At 38.9% G+C, this 12,329-nt stretch overlaps 1 protein-coding gene across 2 annotated transcripts; it reads left to right on the forward strand.

Annotated features, from left to right (window-relative positions):
- Positions 1-1,905: 1,905 nt before the first annotated feature.
- Positions 1,906-12,128, forward strand: E2F5 (E2F transcription factor 5). 2 transcript variants are annotated; one of them, XM_039695608.1, is made up of 9 exons: positions 1,906-1,999; positions 3,377-3,486; positions 4,254-4,415; positions 5,833-5,876; positions 7,656-7,720; positions 8,679-8,973; positions 9,679-9,879; positions 10,302-10,346; positions 11,397-12,128. In XM_039695608.1, exons 1-9 carry the CDS (start codon positions 1,925-1,927, stop codon positions 11,504-11,506), a joined length of 1,107 nt encoding a protein of 368 aa, XP_039551542.1. In that variant the 5' UTR covers positions 1,906-1,924; the 3' UTR covers positions 11,507-12,128. The 2 variants fall into 2 exon arrangements, with proteins under 2 accessions (XP_039551542.1, XP_039551543.1); XM_039695609.1 differs by having other exon boundaries at positions 8,679-8,946.
- Positions 12,129-12,329: the final 201 nt, after the last annotated feature.

Genomic DNA, 12,329 nt, shown 5'->3' on the forward strand with positions numbered 1-12,329 from the left:
GAATAAGGGACAAACCACCTGAATGGATGCTGTTCATAGTGTACAATACTTGTGCCCTAATTTCTTAAGTGGGCTTCATGTTTCTAGCAGAATACCATCCCTGCTGTAATGATGGCTAACTAGTGTTTCTGATCATCAGTGCAAAGCATGAGATATTGTAAAATCTGCTTGTTTTAGAAGTGTACTGGTCAGGGGCAAATAACTGCCTTACACTTGCTATACTCCACAGAAGAAGAAAGAGCCTGTCTATTGGATTTTACATTCCCTTAGTCTTTATGTTGCAATGACATTCAGCACTTCTACATAAAATTTGGCAAGAGCACCATTCAATTTAAAACTCTCACCAAACTGTTGACAGCCCTCTTGGGGAGAAAATGTTGTCATGTGGTGCAGGCAGAGTTCAGAAGATGCAGGACCTCTTTCCTTTGACAGACACATGGAGAGAGCAAGCAGGTAGTGCTGGCCCTGTGCTTTAAGATGCTCAGTAATGACTCTGCCTCGGTGTTCTAGCGAGCTCCTCCTCTCTCAAGGGCTAATGGAGCACATTTACAGCTGATTATTTCTGCTGCCTTTTGTCAGCTCCCAGGGAGCAAACAAGTTGGTGGGGGGCTACCAACCCTTAATTTTCCTGGCCTTTCATCCTTATTTCTGGGCATGTGTGCCTGCCTGCTGCTGAACCTGTGCTGTACAGTACGTTTTCTGTATTCCATAGCTCTATGCTTGGATACTTTTTTCCAGCTCTGATCCTATCTATGAGACACTCATGAGTGCTTGGCTTGAATACATACTTAATCAAAATATGAAGAGATACTAGGAGGAATAACAATAGAGTTCAGCAGCTTAACATGAGAAGGATTTTATAAAAGAATTCTGAATGTGGAAGCTACGTCCACCTGTGTTAGCAGGGCCATTGTTGCAAGTGTCCCTTTCTTGACACAGGCTAAAAAGCAATGAGTTTTAACAGTGTTTTTGACAACAGATTTGTTTCAGGAAGCTCTTTTTGTTATTTAAATTATTAGTGAATTGTTTATGTGGAGGACTGAACTTAATTTCTGATCTGTGTACTTGGCAGAAGGTATCCCATTGATAAATGTTAGAATGTCAAGGAGGAACTTCTCAATTGCATTTTAAAATATCTGTGAAATTTTTAAAAGATAACTAGATTACAAGGTTTGCACCAGAAAGTTAGAGAATTTCTAAAGTAAACTTCTCAGCTTGGAAACTGGCCCCAGCTTGTGTTAGAACTCTTGTTGTAAGTAGTTGAACTTCACAGCAGTGATTGAATTGTATATAGGGGTAGACAAGTCAAATATATGTAAGTGTGCTGCGCCCTATTGTGGGGATCTGGAGCTGGTAGTGGTGAATCTGCTGCTGCTGTTCATGGGAGCTGTGCTTTCAGCATGCAAAATGCAATAGCATTAAGAGTGCAACAATTACTTCAACTTGGAAACATTTGAAATTGGACACTCAGAAAAAGTGACTTCTTTTTTTTAAAAAAAAACCAAAAACTTAAGCTTTAGTTTCATAGCTCCAAATTTTTTAATTAGTGTCTTTTGCTACCAGTACAGTTTGAAAATACATTAAGATTAGTAAAGCATTTATATTTTGTAGACAGGTATTTGGGAAAGTTTCAAGAGGTAATGAAATCGTGTCTCCAGAGCAACTTCTTCATTGTTCAAGCCATGAGTGGTACACTACGTCCTACGTAAATATGTGGAGCAGTGGGGGAAAAAAGCAGGAAGCTGAATAGCATCTAAGTGTGTGCTGTCCATTCCTTGCACTGAATAACCTAAACAGCCTGCAGAATAACTGAAGCCTGTGAGATGTATGGGGTGCTGATTCAGCACTGTGCAAACAGCATCAACTCTTGTCACTCGCTAGATTTTTAAGGTTCTCTTGCAGTCCTTGGGAGCAGTGTGTACGTATGCAGCAGAAACAACAGATTAAGATAGCAGGTGCATACCTACTGAAACAAGTGATCAAAGAGCCTGTTTCCTTGGTGAGAACTAAACTGCACTTTATATGTATTTGTATGCATCTTGTTTTGCTAGTTAAGAAAATGCTTTAAAAGTCTCATTCAGAAGACCATACAAAATATAAATGCTGCTAATGGTGTCAGTGGAAACTGTTTAGTGGGTACATCACTGTCAAGGAGAAAGAGCAGTGTTATTACTTCATGGATATAAGAGTATTTTTTATAATCTCTTCTTTCTTTTTATCCTTTCAACTTTATTTCAGTAGAAAAAGGTAGTTGTACTATTAAGCAAAGAAATTTGGTTTTCCTTCCAGGTTATGGTTGTCTCGAGCTGTACCTTTCTTTCATATAGGCTGCTTACAAAAAGTGTACATTTAATAGATGGAACAAACTGAAAAAAATCATTATGTTCCTGTAGAAGAAATTATTTGCCTTTATGTATTAGTTCAAAATCAGAAGTCTTTGCCTACCTTTCTCTTTATTTTTCTTCTATTTGTTTAATATATACAATCCCATGTAATCATTGTATTTAAGTGTCCTGAGTAACTACAGAGTCCGACTCCTCTTTTCTTTCCCTTCTTTTAGTGAATGTTCTTTGAACTTGAGCTGCTTTTCAGGTGTCGAAGGCATGGGTAGATCATTTGCTTATTTTATATTAACTCTTTGCATCTGTTACACAAAAGTCACCATGGAGAGAAAGAAGTAAGGCACAAAGTGGTTGCCTCTGCCTGATGCTGCCTTGCTCGGAGGGGCGAGTGGTGGCAGCCCTCAGATGCGCTACAGAGCTGGCTGTGTGTCAGCAGCAACATCCCTGGCAGCTGTACCAGGGTGCTGGTTCTCAGTGTGACAGATGAGTGAGCCCTTGTGCCCTGCAAGGGTATTTGTGCAAGGACAACACTGGCCTGAAATACTGCAGCTCTCCTGCAGCCACTTTGTGAAATTACAGCCCTGTTGTTTCGTATCCTGGCACCACTGAATCCAAACAAAGGTTGTAATACCTCGAGTGCCAGTGGAATGATGATAAACTTAGTATGTCCTTGGCTTCAGAGGCTTGCCCCACTGCAAGGTATTGCTGCTTTCCTTCCATACCTTTTCCTGCCCTCCAGAAAGAGCATGGCAAGCTCCTCCATGTAGATGAATATGCTCCAGATACTGACCGTGGTCTTCGCAACCCCTGTGAGCTCCCTTCTCTGTTAGAGGATAGCCTGTTGGCCTTCAGCCAGGGGACTGCTCCCTGTGCTTTGTAGCACTGCCTGCAGGTGCTGAACTTCAGAATTCATGGTGGTATCAGGCTCTTGTAGAGTGGAACATTCTCCTTTTGAAGTTATATTAGATGGCATTTGTCCAAGGGAGTGGCTTTTACCTCAGCATGCAAGTTGCTGATACTTGTTCTCTCAACAGGCTGCTGATACGCTTGCTGTGAGGCAGAAGAGAAGGATCTATGATATCACCAACGTTCTGGAGGGTATTGATCTCATTGAGAAGAAGTCAAAAAACAGCATTCAGTGGAAGTAAGTTATGTCAGTTCTGCAAATTTTCACATGCTTAAGAGCAACAAAAATTGCCTTTTTCTACTTATTCTGACTAGATATGACACCATCAAATTAACATTGTGCTAATCAATGAGCAATGTGATGTTGTAGAAGTACAATAAAGTTGCAAGTGAACTGTATTTGTTTTCCCTTTACCTTGTGTGGGTGATATATAAAATCAAGTTTAAAGCACACAGAAGAAAATCTTTCAGAAAACTTGTAGTGCTACTTTATAACTAGCACTTGTAGTTGAAAAATTCACCCTGAATCAGTCTGGGAGAGCTGTCAGGACACACTGTCTCCACCTACCTGCCCTACCAGTCTGTGCCTATTTTCTCTTAGGTCTCTGAAGGTAAAAGCTCGAGATAAGAATTCTAGGGGATCTGGGAGGGCCATCAGGACACACTGTCTCCACCTACCTGCCTATTTTCTCCTAGGTCTCTGAAGGTAAAAGCTCGAGATAAGAATTCTAGGGGAAGGAGCTAGGGCCTGCAAAACAGTTCCAACACAACAAAAAAAAGTGTTCCAAAATAAGATAAATTTTTGTAGAGGGAAATTCTAAATTTGATCTGAATTAAAGAAATTTCATTTTCCTGTCAAAACACTCTTGGGAGATTAAATACTCATTTCCTTCATATTGAATAGTAGTAGATTTTCCAAATGTTGAAAATAGTCTTAAAAATTATCATTGGATGTTTGCTTTAGATTTTAACTTGTGGTCTCATGAACCCTTGTACCTTTTTAAGAGGAGTAGGTGCTGGCTGCAATACAAAAGAAGTCATAGACAGGCTGAGGTATCTGGAAGCTGAAATTGAAGATTTAGAGCTAAAAGAAAAAGAATTGGATCAGCAGAAATTGTGGCTTCAGCAAAGTATCAAGAACGTCATGGATGATTCTACAAACCACCAATATCCTTTTAAATTAATTGTGTGCATTTTGGAATGAGAATTAAAGCAACAGTTAAAGTGTAGGTAACGGAAAAAGCATAATGTAACTCATTTAGCAAGGTACGGCAAGTATTTTTTCGGGTTTTGCTTCAACAAAAGAAGATATAAATCTTATTTACATGACTTTTTAACTTCCATGACTGTAATTTGTAACATGAAAATAATTTAGCATATATATATGTATAGCAGTAACTATTAAGTTAATAGCATAATCCTAGTGTCTTATTTGAAATTAGTGATACTGCTTTCCAGAACTTAAATTTATATTTTGTTACCAATGCTTTACATTAATCTTTTTTGTTGCTTCATCATTTTGAAAAGATTAAGCTGTCAAACTTCCATGACTGTAATTGGTAACATGAAAATAATTTAGCATATATATTTATATGTAAAGCAGTAACTATTAAGTCAGTAGCATAATCCTAGTGTCTTACTTGAAATTAGTGATACTGCTTTCCAGAACTTAAATTTATATTTTGTTACCAATGCTTTACATTAATCTTTTTTGTTGCTTCATCATTTTGAAAAGATTAAGCTGTCACCCAAAGATAAATGGAGTTAACAAAGTCCTGAATCTTTTTGGGTTTCAAACTGGAAAAAACCATCCTATATATAAATACCAGAGTTGCAGCTGCATTGCTTGTAAGCTTGTGTCTAGCTGTCTTGCAAAACAGACACCTGAGAATGGGAGCAGGAAAGTGCCTTTCCTATCTATAATACTATTGATAAGTACTTAAAAATTACCCAAGTTTTCTGTTCAGAAACTGTTGCCGTAAAATGGATTTTGTAGCAAAGGAGATTGAAGTTGTATGTCCAGAAAAACTTTTGGTAGAGCTAGCACTGGAATTGATCTCCCAGGGAGGTGGAATATCTGTCACTGTAGGTTTTGCAGAAGAGGAAAGACAAACATCTGTCTGGAATGTCTGAACGGTGGATTGATCCTGCCTTGAGGCAGAGGAATGGGATGGCAGATGAATTCTGAAGTTCCCTCTAGTAGTATTTTTGAGTGATTCTGGGAAATGCTGATACATACCTGAATTCTGTATTGTCAAATTAGCAAGGTAAAATATATTCTTCAAAATAAGATTTTATGTGTTCATTTTTAGAAAAATCTCTTCTCTTTAAAGCTGAACAACTATTTTTCTTTCTGTATTTTATTTGCTGATACTTCAGTATATTTTGAAAATCTGGTATTTTCTTTAAAACACTGAACTCTTGTTATTTGTAATGAGCTATTCTGAAAGTCAAAAATAATGCCTTGATTACTCCTCTAACAATAATAACATTATAGTTTAGGCTCAGATTGGACAAACTTCTTAAGGGCAGCAAATACTAGTTTTATACTGTTTTAAGAAAAATGTTCCTTGACATAAATTACGTTTTCATATGTCACCCATGAAGATATCTGCAACTGCTTCAATGGTAAGTTGCTGCTAGGCTGTATTTCTAAAGTGAGTGATTTCTTGAAAAATAACTTGCTAACTTTTTTCCTGCATGTATTTTGAATTGAGAAGTACTCAATAGTGATCATTACTCGGTAGAGGTCTCATAATGTTCATGGCTACCAAGTTCTGGCATTTTCTAGTTGTAGTCATAGATTGTATAGAATGGAAGCTCAGCCGGAGTCCTGGTTTTTGGTGTCTTTTTTGGTGTTCACACTTTTCAGCAGCTTGCCATGGGCCATTAATGGAACCAGAGACAGGATTTGTTGGTCCAACCCTCCAGAAAAACCACAAAGATCTAAATTTTGCATAATTTTCTGGTGGCAGCTGTGGCCAGACAGAACTTGTGATGCTGTATAAATGGAGCCAGCAGAAGGTCAATGATGGGGCATTGCTACTAAATCTGAAGGATTCCTGTACAGGTGGTTTGAAGAAATTGCTGGGAAGTGCTGGTAGAGGTTACTTCCCTTGATATCATCTCCTGATCCTAGGGCATCCAGGGGAAGATTGTTGTTCAGCCTCCAGCTAGGCTCAAAACTATCTTTTCTTTGCCACAAGAAAGACTTTTTTAATAAAAACACAAGATAGAAAACTACTGCAGAATTAAAACAAAAATGGGCTTTTACTGAAAAGAGGTTAGTCATTACAAAACATGGAGGCAGCTGGCACGATGCTCACATAGTACTTCACCTAAGTGTTTCTTAGGAGGCAGAGAAAGAAAAGTGTTACTCCAAATTAGTTATGAACAAAGAGGAAATCATGTGGAGGTGAGCAAGTAACCTGCAGTGTTGTGCCAGTGCTGTGCATGTAAATGTGGTCCCCATTTTAATGTGCATAGTAAGCCACAGATGAGTGTGACAGACAGCTGTTACATCCCAGTTGTACGTGCTGTGGAAGCCATGAGTTTAGATACTTGGAAGTACTGGCACTGAAGATTAATATTAACGCCTCTTCTTCCTTCTGTTAAATCTGTAGTACCACCAGTCATCAAAGTCATAAAGTGAGCTAGACCAGAGAGCTGGTTTAGCTGAAGTCATATGAGAAGTAGCTGAGAGAGCTGGGGTTGTTTAGCCTGGAGAAAAGGAAGTTCCAGGGAGAATTTACCACTGTATATAAGTACCTGAAAGGAGGCTGTAGCCAGGTGGGGGTCAATCTCTTCTAGGCAACCAGTGACAGGACAAGAGGACATGGCCTCAGGCTGCACCAGAGAGGTTCAGGCTGGACATCAGGAAAACTTTCTTCAGGAAAGGCTGATTACGCATTGAATCAGGCTACCAAGGAAGGTGGTGGAGTCACTATCCATGGAGGTATTCAAGGAACAACTGGACATGACACTTAGTGCTGTGGTCTAGTTGACAAGGTGGTGATCAGTCAAAGGTTGGACTCAATGATCTTGGAGATCTTTTCCAACCTAAATGATTCTTTGATTCTGTGAAAAAAGGAACTAGTTAAATATTTTCACCTTATGTTACATATATAACTAGAAGACAAATGGGCAAAGAACATGGTAAATCTTCTACTCATTCTTGTGAGAAAAGGTTTTTGCAACTGTGATCTTAGTATTGGAATTCTGTGATTTATACTATGCAATATACTTGGATCTTAGAGGGATTGCACATCCTACCACAAGTTTATACATGCTAAATTATGCAGTACTTTAAGTGACCTTAGAGAATTTCCAGATCTCATTTGAGTGGATACTATGCAAGACTTAAGAAAAATACACTTAACACTTTCTTAAAAATTGCTGTTTAACCAGGAGATACACTTCTAGCAATTCAAGCACCTTGTGGTACACAATTAGAAGTACCTAGACCTGAAAAGGTATGTACTGGTTTCTTGTTTACCTATGTATTCTAGAGCAATAGTGGCAAAGAAAAGCTGTTTCAGGCAGAGGATTTATCTCTACCATGTGCAAGAGGAGGGGAGAAAGGATTGTTTCAGTTGAAAAGAGGGAAGCCAGACAGAAAAAAAGTGGGTTTTGTATACTTAGATAGACTAATGGTAACCCTGCCTTCTATTAAAACCAAAATACACAAGTGGGTTTCTTCTCTCTTGCTTTTAAAATGTTGCAGCTTTCAAAATAATGCAGAGTTGTTATGAATTCTCTTCAGATCTCAGTGACTTTTATGTGTCAAGTTTCTCTGTTACATTGTTAAAATGGATCTCTTATGAAAAAGCCTTTTAGATTTAGTTTTAATGTAATTTAGATTTAGTCTCATGGTATTACACTGTATAGAGAAACAGACTGCAATCTCACTTTAGCCAAAAGGATTGAATTGACAAGATTTGAAGTAGGAGGCCAAATTATTTACTTCTGTCCATCTTTAACTTTTATTGTTGTTGTTGAAGTGCTTGATTTTAAATAGTGTTTACATAGTTGGGAGAGGGAAATGACGCATGATAGCCACTGTGCTTATAGAAGGCTGAAGTTCACCTGAGAAGTTTCACAAGCTATTTTTAGTGAGGCTAAGCACAGCCTAATATCGGTAAAAGCATTCAAGGCTAGAGCCATGAAGCTGATCAGTGGTGCTATCTTTGCCCATCTCTGCTGAACGCAGTTCAGGCAATGGTAAGGACCCTGCAGGACCTAAGTCAGAAGCTTGTGATGTTGGATTTTGTTTTTTGTTTTGGTTTTTTTTTGTTTGTTTTGTTTTAGTTTTTGGGGGTTTTTTTGGGTTTTTTTTGTTGAGGACTAAAACAGCTGATCTTAGTCTTCATCACTTTGTAGAGTTCCAAGTTCTCAAGGAACAGTAACTTTCATAATACACCATCTTTACAGGGACAGAATGGACAGAAGAAATACCAGATCAATCTTAAAAGTAGTTCAGGACCTATCCATGTGCTGCTGATAAACAAGGAATCAAGCTCCTCCAAGCCCACAGTGTTTCCAGTTCCTCCACCTGATGACCTTGCACAGCCCCCATCTCAGCCTGCAGCTCCAGCAACTCCACTTAAACCATCTGCAGCTCCTCCAGATCCCCCAGAACAACGTGACCCGAATCAAGGGCAGGAGTTACCACCAACAGCAGCTGTGGACACACCATCAGGTGGATCCCGGGGTTTTCCTACCTCTGGTGGGTGGGGGAGGAAGGCAGCTGGAGGGAAAGAAGAAACTGTTAAGAAAGGTGGTAGACAAAGGAAAGATCCAAGAATTTGCATAGGATAGCAGCTGTCCATTAAAAAACTACTCCAGGGACTTGTAACAGCTCTCAGGAGGTTAGACACCTCTGCCTCTTCTGTCTGGTAAAACAGATGCTTCCCTCACATCTTACCATCTTACACTGAACAGGTTTTGGATGTAATCCTGTTAATTATTCTGAGGTGCTTCTCCAGAATGCATTATGGAGCAAAATTGCAAACCTCTTGACGGAAGAGGATATGATTTGAATGCGTACCTTTTAATGAGATTGATAATACAGGCGCCAGTTCCAGCTATTGTACCACAAGGTCGCTTACCTTCTTCCACATAGCCACAGTAAGAGGCTGCCTGAATATAAGGTACTTTTTTCATAGTAATAGTAAATTAATAGGTAATAGGAAAAGATTTATGAAAATGCTGTATTACAACTGTATTCCTGAGGGGTCCTGATTACCTTCATTGACCTGTAACTGATCTTTAATTAACTGACAATTAATTAAATTGTAACTGTGGAAGGGGAAGACTCCCCTCACCTGATCCCAGACATTGGCCATGTTCTCCTCAAAAGACAAAGCTGGGGGCACGTGTTGTGTGTTGTTTCACCATAACAGACTTGTAACGTGCCTTCCTGTCCATGTAGATGGCAGTGCCCAGCAGGACAGCACAGCCACCACAGCCCCTTACTCCAGCCTTCCAGAGCCAGAGCTCTATCCCAGCCTGTCTGGAGACAGTGTCCAAGCCTCAGCCAGCTCCAGTGACTACCAGAGCCTGCTGCCTCTGGATGTCAACTGCATTCTCAAGCCAAACTCATTTGACATTGCAAAGATGGAGGAGCCTGCAGGTAGGAAGCAGTAGTTGCTGTTTAAATATTTTACTGGTTCCATGAGCCCTTCATTGTTACCAAATTACCAATGAGTTACACGGAGGGAAAAAAAGAGGTCTCTGTTTATCTTCTAATTAAGCCACTGAGGAGCTTACTAATCTTCAGTAAATGAGTTTCTTTGCCACCAAATAAGCCTCATAGTGTATATAGCTCTTGGATTTTAAGAGATAAGTGGGAAAAATATACTGGGGGGAAAAACTGAGGGATACAAAGATAAGTATATTTTACATGTATATGTCATACTATCTCTGCAGCTCCTACACTGCACAAGCCATAGTGTACTTGTCAATTCAGTGTTTTAATGCAAAGAATGTGTTGGCTGCTATAAACACATTAAAAAAACCCCACAAACATAAAGCATGTACTCTTGTCTTTCACAGGAAATATCAGTGGAGATATTATTGATGAACTCATGTCTTCTGATGGTAAGTATTTAGCATCTTTTCTAATAATCACAAGTAGCAGCATGGTTTTTGTGTGAACAGCACTTAGAAGGCATCTGTTAAATCTGATGCCAAGAGTCAGTATGAAACTACTTCTTCCTGTGTTGCCTCTGTCACTCTTGTCTTTGCTCCCCTTTCTATTCCCTGCAACAGTTTTATTTAACAGTCAAAATAGGAAAACCTTAATCCAACAAGCACTTACCTGCATGAATAACCCACCAATACTTAATTTAGGGAAAGAGCAAGCTGATGACTAGTGTGCTGTCTCAAAATATAAATCTGGTTGAATTCTATTCTGCCTAAAGCTTTGTGCAGGTGCTTTGAATAAGTATTTCAGAATATGGTTCTGGATGCAGACTGTTATGTGTCCACCTGTGGTACACTAACAGAACAAGTGTCACCCATTTGTGTTCTTGCACGTCTTTGGTCATATGAGTGCAGTGCTGAATCACAGCTACTACAGAATTCATGTGCTCCCTACCTCTCTGCCACTCTCACTGAGGTGCCAGGCAAGGAGGTCAACTCACTGTGGTGGTCAACTCACTTTGTACCTTTTGCCCTGTATTCTGTAAGATCTGTAATATCTGCCCCTCAAGCAGACCACATCAGGGCTCATCCAGAAAGAGATATGATTGTAAGATCCAAGGGGCAAGGTGGGATTCTGTGAATGTGCCAATATGTGGTTAACATGGAAACAGCCTCTGCTTCTAGAGCAGGGATACAGATAAAGAAATATAAATTATGCCTTTCTGGTTAAAGTTTTCGAAAGCTGCACAGGAACTCCACTGCTGCTGAAGAAATTAAACCCATATTCCAGCAAACTGACTTAAAATACCAAGCAAAAAACGGCAGATACTTACTGCCTTAGTTTGAATGCAGTACAGGTTTTCATGGTATTTATCTCAGTGAGCTTGTCAGATTATCAAGACTATTTTAATTATTAAGACTAACCCTTATGACAAACATACTGAAATATGATAGGGCTGATTTTCCAAGTGTTTTAATTTAAACTAAACTGTTCCTGCTTTACAGTTTTTCCTCTCTTACGACTCTCTCCTACTCCCGGAGATGACTACAACTTTAACCTGGATGATAATGAAGGAGTCTGTGATCTCTTTGATGTGCAGATACTAAATTATTAGATATTATGTCAACCAGACTACTTATCTACCTCTAACTGTAACAATCTAGACTTCTTCATAACCTAAGTATTTGAATAATGAATGTATAACTTCTTAGTTCACTGACTCTGGGAGTATATTTCCTTTTGCTTCCTTTAACTACTTCACAAAACAAATTCAAGAACACGAAAAAAGGGCTCTTATCAAAAATTCTGGCACTTTTTCACCTGAGTGTTTTTCTGTCTAAGCCAATTGTTCGGAGCTTTCTTTAGTAAGAAAAGTGAAAATACTTTATAGCCTTTTGGTCATTTTAAAAAAAATTATTAGTCTTCTTGCTCACAGTTAACAGCATTTTCTTTGAAGCTTTACTGCCAAGAAGCTTTGTTTTTTAACTTTCCAAACAATTTTGAAGCTTTCACTGCCAAGTTGAAAAATGAATGGTATCAACTTGAGTTATGCTAAACTGTTTCAGTGAACCAATTTTGTGAAGTGCCTTCTGTTTTAGCACTTTAAGTTTCTCACACTGACTTCTGACATTCCACTTTCCTAGATGATAGGAAAGGTCTGTTTGTAGTTTGTATTGAAGTGTGCCAATACTTGTATATTAACAAGATTTTTTAATAAAATTGTGCAAACAAAGCCATCAGTATTTGTGGTCTTTCATTTCTTGCAACCCCTTCATTGTCCATTTTGCATTACAACTGAGATAACAGGCTTGTGGCAGCATCCACGTTTGCTGGTTCCTCTTCCAGATTTGTGGAAACCTGGGGAAAAAAAAAGAGTTTCAGTTTAAAGCAGAAAACAATTTCTTTTTATTCTGCTTAGGAAAAAAACCCCAGACTAA

The sequence above is a fragment of the Passer montanus genome, unplaced genomic scaffold, assembly GCF_014805655.1.
Source record: "Passer montanus isolate IOZ18808 unplaced genomic scaffold, ASM1480565v1 scaffold90, whole genome shotgun sequence".
NCBI lineage: Eukaryota > Metazoa > Chordata > Aves > Passeriformes > Passeridae > Passer > Passer montanus.